Source organism: Dipodomys ordii, unplaced genomic scaffold (genome assembly GCF_000151885.1).
Source record: "Dipodomys ordii isolate 6190 unplaced genomic scaffold, Dord_2.0 Scaffold155, whole genome shotgun sequence".
NCBI classification, from domain to species: Eukaryota; Metazoa; Chordata; class Mammalia; order Rodentia; family Heteromyidae; genus Dipodomys; species Dipodomys ordii.
Genome location: NW_012267371.1, coordinates 317,855 through 327,053, shown reverse-complemented (window position 1 = coordinate 327,053; position 9,199 = coordinate 317,855). Strand labels below are relative to the sequence as shown.

General features: G+C 48.7%; 1 protein-coding gene across 1 annotated transcript; it reads left to right on the top strand.

Annotated features, from left to right (window-relative positions):
- The first annotated feature begins 817 nt into the window (after nt 1-817).
- Krt84 (keratin 84, type II) lies at nt 818-8,521 on the top strand. Its single transcript, XM_013032451.1, has 9 exons — nt 818-1,430; nt 2,970-3,178; nt 3,774-3,834; nt 4,281-4,376; nt 5,214-5,378; nt 5,510-5,635; nt 6,099-6,319; nt 7,140-7,171; nt 8,181-8,521. Exons 1-9 carry the CDS (start codon nt 879-881, stop codon nt 8,519-8,521), a joined length of 1,803 nt encoding a protein of 600 aa, XP_012887905.1. The 5' UTR covers nt 818-878.
- The last annotated feature ends 678 nt before the right edge of the window (nt 8,522-9,199 follow it).

The following is a 9,199-nucleotide window of genomic DNA, read 5'->3' as shown; positions in this document are numbered from 1 at the left end:
GTTAGGTTTGTTATGCCTATTTGATACCCAGTGGCAATACTGATTAAATATCAAGGCCAGGCATGCACCCATGCCAGGTTTGAAATCTAGCTAATTAGAAGACACACTGTGAGTATAGACTAGGTACTCAATAATGATGGAGTGAATGAATTTCCTTTGAGTGTCTCAAATCAGAAGTGTGTCTACACTAGTCCAGATGACTTTTGCTATAGATTCAACTCTTATGTAAACAACCAAACCAGCTCATGGAGGCTGTATAAAATACTGCAAAGCCCTTTCAGCTTATTTAATCTATCTAAAATAAGCTACAGTTTCTCCATGGCATTTTTTAAAACTTGGAACTTAGAAGACCCCATCTCTCCTCTGCACACCTCCTTATCTTTTCAACCTGCACAGATGCATTGCTTGTGAACCTCTGTCTGGAACTGTCACCATCCTAACTTTCTAGTGGTTAGCCACATTTGCAATGAATTGAAGTGGGGGAAAAAAAAGAAAAGCTTTGGATTTATGGGCAAAGCAAATTAATGTCCCCATAATGGGAATTGTGGTGGACTTATGGGGGGAATATAGGACTATAATATCGATGTGTTTATGTGTTTTTAATGTTTATAGGTTTGATGGTACAGTCCTCATCCTGATGAGAATAGGTGTGTCTAGTTAGCTCATTGTGAAGGAGGTTATAGGCATGAAGAGTTTCTGCTAACTACCCAAGCTCATAAATGCCTTCAAATGGATTTTTTTTCATTTTTATGGGGCTAATCCTCAGGTCCACACACACATAAAAGGGGTGAGAAGGATCCACTAGCCTCAAAGGGACTCCCAGCTCTAGCTTGCTCTACTGTGCAACTGCTCCTCAGCTCTCACCCAGAAAAGCTACCATGTCTTGTCGCTCCTACAGAGTTCGCTCTGGCCACCGGGTGGGCAACTTCAGCTCTTACTCAGCGATGACCCCCCAGAACCTGAACCACTTCCGGACGAGCTCTGTCTCCTGCAGCAGTGGGTCTGGCTTCCGGGGCCTTGGCAGCTTTGGTAGTCGAAGCGTCATCAGCTTTGGATCGTGCTCACCTAGAATGGCAGCTGTAGGGCCTCGTCCTATCCGCTGTGGAGCCGGTTTTGGAGCTGGCAGCGGGATGGCCTTGGGCTTTGGTGATGGACATGGTATTGGTCTGGGCATTAGAGCCAGCAATAATGTGGGTCTGGGGTTTGGAGCTGGCAGTGGCCTTGGCTATGGTTTCGGTGGCCCTGGCTTTGGCTACAGACTTGGAGGAGTTGGAGGCCCAGCGGCTCCATCTATCACAGCTGTGACTGTGAACCAGAGTCTGCTGACACCTCTCAACCTGGAGATTGATCCGAATGTCCAGAGGGTGAAGAAAGATGAGAAGGAGCAAATCAAGACCCTCAACAACAAGTTTGCCTCCTTCATCGACAAGGTACCGATGCCAGCTGAACCTCTGGATTGGGGATGCTGAGAAGTAAATGGGATTTTCCCCCTGGATAAGAGTAGATCTAGGTTTGGGACATAGCTTCTGACCTAAATTCTGCAGGCTTTTAGCAGAAGCACTAAGGGATGGTTCCCCAGATGCTCTGCTGCAGAGCAAGAACAAGCCAGGAGAGATGCTGCATGGTGAGATAGATTAAGACACTGGTCATGTCTGCCAGAGGAAAGATGGACATCCAGACAAATCTGAAGGCATTTGGGCCAACTGAAACTCATGAGTTGTTCACTTAGAAATGACTCCCACACTATGTTTCTCCTTTGAGATCATTATGCCCTTTATGAGAGTCTCGGAGTTTCTGAGGCTGGTGGCCTGGTCTGTTCAGGCTTAGGAAAGTAAAGAATGCAGTTGAGTAATTTTCATATAAAAAGCAAAGGATTCAGACAGATGCTGTGGCTCACAGCTGTCATCATAGCTCCACAGGAAGCTGAAAACAAGAGCATCCTGGCCTAAGGACAGTCTGAAAAGAAATGTTCACAGATTCCCTTCTCAACTGGGCACAGCAGCATGTATCCAAGCTTCATGGGAGCTAAGATTGGGAAGGATCCAAGTACCAGTCTAACTGAAGCAGAAAAGTCAATGAGACTCTATCTTCACAGAGGGAAGCCAGATATAGCAGTACATAGCTGTGATCCCAGTGAAAGAGAAAATCTAAAAGTAGGCAGATCATGGTTTAGCCATGCACTTACTCAGGAAGTAACACTTTAGTTAAAAAAATAAAATAACCAAATGGGGCTGAGGAGTGTTGCTTAACAGAAAGCTTAAAGACCTGAGTTTGAGCTCAAGTACTGCCTAAAAAATAATTTATACCCTAAGTCCCATGGGCTACTAAGATATGGCCCAAATTGGGAATAGCCTCTGATGGTCACTGATCTTCAGAATGCTGCAGGAGAATATGGGCACAGTCACTTGTATTCTCGGTCTTCAGATGAACAGAGTGTTCAGATGAACAGAGGGGTGGTTCATCCCCCCAGGCCACATCCATAGGCATATGGGAGGTGGGCTGTGTCTATAGCTGGTGAGGAACGCTGGTGAGCTAGCTTGGTTCTCTCAAACATAAAGTTGGAGCAAAGGAGCTGTAGATTCTCTTCCACTGTACCTATCACCACTGATGGAATATCTGAGATGGTAGGTATGGCTGGATTATGATTCCAGAATCCTACCTCCTAGTACCATAGCTCACCCCAAATGTTCTTCCCTCTGTTCCTTATGCTCTGTTAGGGGTGGCTGCCACTCATCCTCAGATATAGATATATGAGGGCACAAACAGCATCCATCTTCCCAACTACCCTATGACCTGGTTTATACCTTGTTTGGAGGCAGGGGGTGGAAATGGTACTGACATATATCTTAACAGTAGCAAAGCCTGGATGATCACAGGGAGGTCACAGACCTAAGTTAGAGTCCACAGAGGGGACACATGGTGGAGGAAGTGACACTTCAAATGCCATTGCTTTGTTCCTACTTATTTAGGTGCGGTTCCTGGAGCAACAGAACAAGCTCTTAGAGACCAAGTGGAGCTTCCTCCAAGAGCAAAAATGTGCCCGGAGCAACATGGATCCTCTCTTTGAGAACTACATCACCTCACTCCGGAGGCAGCTGGAGGCACTAGTCAGTGACCAGGCACGGCTGCAGGCAGAGAGGAACCACATGCAGGATGTCCTGGAGGGCTTCAAGAAGAAGTGAGTGGCATCTGGGCTGTACGCATCAAGGACAGTCATGGGCTTGTCCTCAGAGCAGCAGCCCCAGGCAAATGAGAGAAGCTAGAAGGATTGGGATCACACGCTGGTTATAAACCCCAGCCTGGGAACACCTGGAGAGGGTGGGGGGTAGGAACGTGTGAAGGGGGAGGAAGAGGAAGACCTGGAATTGGGCAGTGTATCCCTAATACTGTTGATAAGTGAATTGACCCCAGACACAGGAGCCTTTCTCTGGTCCTGAAAACAATGCCCACATTCAGCACTGAGTTTGGTCCTACCTCCCATTGGGGTCAAACACAATGACCCTAAGTTGTTTCTTAACAGAGAAGCATAGCAATGGGCATGTTTTCAGATTCCAAAGCCAAGCTGAGAAAGTGAACGGAATGTGGAGGAACTCGAGGACCACGGACTCAGGGAAGGTTTTCAAGATGGGACTGAGACAAAGATTAGCATGTGGGTGGCAACAGAGACCCACACTCAGAAAACCAAGTGTCTTCTCAGAGGTTCTCTGGGGACTTAGAGAAGACTGGCTATAACTCAGAGTGAGGATTCACCCTCCTCATCATTACCATTCCAGGTATGAAGAGGAGGTAGGATGCCGAGCCAGTGCTGAGAATGAGTTTGTGGCCCTGAAGAAGGTAAGGGAGACCAAAGGTCCAGACAAACATCTCCTCTAGTCATGCACAAGTTCTCTATTTATCCCCATCTCCCCGCCTCAATAAAAAAAAAAAAACTTCCTGGCTCTGGGGGGCCTAGAAGTACTCAGAATGATAGAACCATCACATTAGGTCCCCTCTGAAGTTCTGATTCAGCTTTGATGATTTAAGATTGGGCTCTGCAAGAGCAGAGGTCAGAAAAACATGATCTTTTCTGTCTTGAATTATCTAGTTTCTTTCCTTTTAAAGAAGGACAGGAGAATGTCCAGCAGCCACTAGGGGAGTTTCCATGTTGTACCAGGCTTCATTTCCACCCAATGGCTTCCTACCTGTCTCCAGATCCTGCCTAGGTAGGAAAGATAACAGCATACAACTAATGAGCATCTGATCTCTCTCTCTCTCTCTCTCTCTCTCTCTCTCTTGTGCAGGATGTGGATACTGCTTTTGTGAATAAATCTAATCTAGAAGCCAACGCAGATACTCTCAGTCAGGAAATGGAGTTCCTGAAGGTCCTGTACTTGGAGGTAAGACTCAGCTTCTCTAGGCAGGCAAGGAAATAAGCACTTAGTCTGCACTCCCTGAGGGCTTAGTCAGGCTGGGGTGATTTTAAACACTGGCATCACAGGTCCTGCTCCCACTCAAACCTATTTGCTGTCTATGTGGATGTATCTACATATGGAGCAGGTCAGGAAAACTGGCTTCTCTGACTCAGGCCTTGTATCTATGGTTCAAATCTTCCTCAGTCCTTAGATTGAAGGACTAAGGCCTAGTCCTTAGGCCTTCCTACCTCGGGATAAGGAATACTGGAAGTTTGGCTTTCTGTATCTGAGAAGAATTGTGTTTGATCTCATTGGCCAGACTAACTGGCTCTCTTTTGCTTTGTCGGTGATCTGTTTCATCTGGAGTAGACCTCACTGGAGCATGGTTTTTAAGGCCAAAAACGCCTACCAGAGCCTTCACTTCACCCCTATTCTGGTTCCATGAGGGACTTAGGATATAGGAATCCCGAGATTATCATGTTCTAAAATATTGTCAGCTCTCTGTGGACTGTAAATAGCACAGCCACTTTGCAGATAAGCCAAAAAGAAGCTAAAGCTTCCCACAGTTCCCGTTCCTCCCCACTAAGCCCCTAGGTCTCTATGGTTTGATGCTCACCTATGCCAGGTAGAGTGTTAGAGAGATGTCTCTAAGGTTATGACCAAGGGTTTCAGACTTTTCTTTTTTTTTCTTTCCCTCTGTTTGAATGGTCTTTCCTTGTCATAAACCTCTCTGCCCCTGGCCTCTCAATCTGGAGACCCATTGGCAGAGTCCCAGCCACTGATGGCACTCTTAGCCATCTGCCTACTGGTTCTCCATCACAGGAAATCCAGCTGCTCCAGTCACACATCTCAGAGACCTCAGTCATTGTGAAGATGGACAACAGCCGGGACTTGAACCTAGATGGGATCATTGCTGATGTCAAGGCCCAGTATGAGGAGGTGGCCAGGCGTAGCCGTGCTGACGCTGAGACCTGGTACCAGACCAAGGTGGGCAAGAAGAAGCCTTGGGGGAAGACTAGGGAGGGCTGAGGTTCCCCAATCCAATAGGGCCTGTGGTTTTGAACAACAGGTCTTGGAATCCTCAAAATCCCCCTTTTCTCCCCTCCCGGCTCCCCCAGTATGAGGAGATGCGGGTGACGGCCGGCCAGCACTGTGACAACCTCCGCCACACACGGGACGAGATCAACGAACTGACCCGGCTGATCCAGAGACTGAAGGCAGAGTTGGAGCACACCAAGGCTCAGGTGGGCAAAGGAAGTGAGAGGAAGCCACAGAGGGAGGAGGCAAGGCAGGGCCCCTAGTTAGCGGGAGCTCTGAGTTTGATGACGGAGGATTTGTTCAGGAAGGATTCCTGTGAGGGAAAAAAAAATACAGAATGGAGGGAGACATTTCCATGCAGAAGGAAAGGCTCAGGGCTGACTCAGAGAACAGAGGAGGCAGAAAGAGCAGGTGACTATACTCCATGGGTCTCAGGACAGCAGAGATCAGGAAGGGTAGAATTAGAAGGGATGAAAACTAGGAATAGTGTTCCCTTGCAGCAAACTATGGGGTTCCTACCCCTGAGAAAACAGCCACAGGAGGCTCCATCTCTGGCATGGCACTGATTTCCCTCCCTTCCTCCACCAGGAAGGGTAGTGTTTCTAACCCCACATGAGAGCCTCCCCCCTACCAAAATCCATGAAGACACCCCCCCCACTCTCCCTGCAGTGTGCCAAGCTGGAAGCAGCAGTAGCTGAGGCAGAGCAGCAGGGTGAAGCAGCCCTCAATGATGCCAAGTGCAAGCTGGCAAATCTGGAGGGCGCCCTGCAGCAGGCCAAGCAAGACATGGCAAGGCAGCTGCGGGAGTACCAGGAGCTCATGAACGCCAAGCTGGGCCTAGACATCGAGATCGCCACCTACCGGCAGCTTCTGGAAGGGGAGGAGATCCGGTGAGTGCTCTCTCGAGGCAGTAGGAGGAGGTGAGATCAGATTTAGGTATCTAGAATGATGAACCAAGTCAGGGGAGGGAACTGGGTGAAGAAATGCTGATAGGAGCAGTCTCTACAGATGACAGTACATTTTCTGCAAACATTAGTTGGTTGCCCTTGACAGAAGATTAGAAAGTGGCTCCAGCCGGCTACCCCGTGGCTCATGCCTATAATCCTAGCTATTCAGGAGACTGAAATCTGAGGATGATAGTTCAAAGCCGTCCAGATTGGTGCTCTCAAGTCCAAGTTTGTATACAAGCTGGAACCAGGGCATAAGGAATTTTACTTGATTCGTGAGATTGTGAAAACTAAAAATAACATACCTCAAATATTTTAATTCCACAGTGTCAGAGGAGGCTCTAGAGATGTGGTATTTTCCTTTTCTTTCTCCCTTTTTATTGTGTTGGTACTGGGTCTTGAACTCAGGGTCTCATGTTCTCACCTGGCTTTTTAACTCAAGACTGGTGTTCTACCACTTGAGCCTTACCTCTACTTCTGTCATTTTGCTGGTTATTTAGAGATAAGAGTCTCACAGAATTTTCTGTCTAGGGCTGGCTTTGAACTGCAACCCTCAGATCTCAACCTCCTAAGTAGCTAAGATTGCAGGAGGGAGCCACCAACACCCAGTGAACATGACATTTTCAATGCTCCTCAGATGTATGTACAGCCAGGATGAGACCCAATGGTCCACTGGTCCACCCAGGCCAGACGCCCATCTTCCAGACTTCAGGGAAGGACAGTGCATGTGAACTGATTTGGTTCTTTTTCTCTCTCTCACCAGGATCTGTGAAGGTGTTGGACCAGTAAATATATGTAAGTCACTTATGTCTTTTCCTTTTCACATTTCTTTGACCTTCAAATTTTCTTTAAACTTAGGAGGTTTGACATTGGGATCAGAAGACTCTCAAGGTGGCTTCACTGTCTAAGTCATTCAAGGGAGTGGGGTACAGGTGCCCCTGGCCTGGAAACATGTCCTCCCTGAGCTCTGGGATTCCCATGTCCTCCCTGAGCTTTGGCATGGATCACCTAAGAAGGGCTTGCAAGGCATCCCAGGTGGGAGAATGTTGTAGAAGAGAGTCAGTTCTTTTTGCTTTGAGTGGCCTGTCTTCAGAGACATAGAGATTTGGGAAGGTATGTGCTACAGAGAGAGTACTTCTCCAGGTGGAGTGGAAGTTCCTGGTCTTGCAGTTTCTGAGAGCAAGGAGTACGGTAGGCAGGTGGGCCTGGACTTAGCACTGGTTAGCTAAACTGAAGTCTTGCATCTTGGGTCTGTGCAAGTTCCCCACTGGACTATAGAGCAGTCTCCACTGGAGCAAGAGAGAGGTAACAAAGGACTTATGTAAATTATTTTCTTGTGTATTCTGGCACAGGGGAAAAATGTTAGAGAGAAGCTGTGTGTGTGTGTGTGTGTATGGATGTGCACACACACGTACCTGCATGTGCTGATACTGAGGCTTAAATGCAGGGCCTGGGTGTTGTTCCTTAGCTTTTTCACTCAAGCTAGCACTCTACCACTTGAGTCACACCTCTACTTCTGAATTTTTGGTGGTTAAGAATCTCACAGACTTTTCTGATCCTCAGATCTCAGCCTCCCGAATAGCTAGGATTATAGACATGAGCCACCAGCCATGGCTGCTCTGTGACTTTATATAATGCACAAAAGCTGTGCATTCTAGGGCCCACTACCCACCTCCTACAACCCAACAGACCTGGACCATATGTAATTGACCATATATGGATGTGTTCAGATGTGGTTGATCTTTGAGCCACTGAGTGGACACTGACTTCCAGAGTTAACTGCTCCGCTGCATCTTCTCCACAGCTGTGAGCAGCTCCCGGGGTGGCATGGTGTGTGGCCCTGAGCCCTTCGCCAGCTCCACCTTCTCCTGTGGAGGAAGCAGCAGCAGCATCCGGGCCACTGGAGGGGTCCTTACTTCCTGTGGCTCCAGCCTAGGCGGGGGCCGGAGCACTCTGGCTAGTGGGGAGCTGCTAAGCGCAGGCAGCAGAGGGGGCTCGGTGCTGGTGGGTGATGCCTGCATCCCCAGTGTCCCCTGCCCGCTGCCCACGGAAGGTGGCTTCAGCAGCTTCAGTGGTGGCCGGGGCAATCGTAGCTCCAGTGTCCGCTTCTCATCTACCACCACCTCTCGCCGGGCCAGATACTGAGAGCCGAGGCCCGAATGACCACGAAACCAAGAAGAACCAGCTGAGCATCCCATTTCTGTCTGCTGAGGAGCACGGAGCCTGGGCTTAAGGAGTCTCTAGCCACATTTTCTGCCAGGATGCCAAGCCAGGGCTCTTAAAAGATCTTTTCATCCCAGACCTAACTTTTCCTGACTTCCGATTGTATTTCATTGGATCCTTCTCATTCCCCAGCCACAGCCTAGAGAAATGCAGATTCAGTAGTGTCGCAAAAAGAAATGCAACCTGGGGGCAAAATAGGCCATGCAAAGCCCCCAAAAAGCATGAATGTGGACACCATGGTCCCCCATAGCTTTTGGAGTCATTTGGAGAAGGCAGTGGGCCCACATCCCAGCAAGCATCCTCAGCCCTCTCCTCCCCTTGCTCCTCCCTCCTCCCTTCCCAGGCAGAGATCCCTTCTTTCCTTCTCTTTTTGTCCCAGGTAGACACACAGTCCTGGTGGTCTAGGAATTCCTTGCAATGGTTCTTCTCCCAGTGGCCTGTCCTAGCTACTTGTTTTTGCTGGTTGTTGGTTGTCCTGTGGCTTGTGGGTCCCAGAGGCTTGGTGGGGTGTGGGTGGGGAGGTGTGATAACCACCAGCTGTGGCCACAGCTGTATTTGTGTCTGCAAGCTGCTCCAGAAAGCTGGGGGTGGGTGCCTGTT

Coding starts and splice junctions, on each gene's coding strand:
- Krt84 (XM_013032451.1), top strand. CDS start 879: ATGTCTTGTCGCTCCTACAGAGTTCGCTCTGGCCACCGGGTGGGCAAC. Junction 5,379..5,509: donor AGACCTGGTACCAGACCAAG/GTGGGCAAGAAG, acceptor CGGCTCCCCCAG/TATGAGGAGATGCGGGTGAC. Junction 7,172..8,180: donor TGTTGGACCAGTAAATATAT/GTAAGTCACTTA, acceptor TCTTCTCCACAG/CTGTGAGCAGCTCCCGGGGT.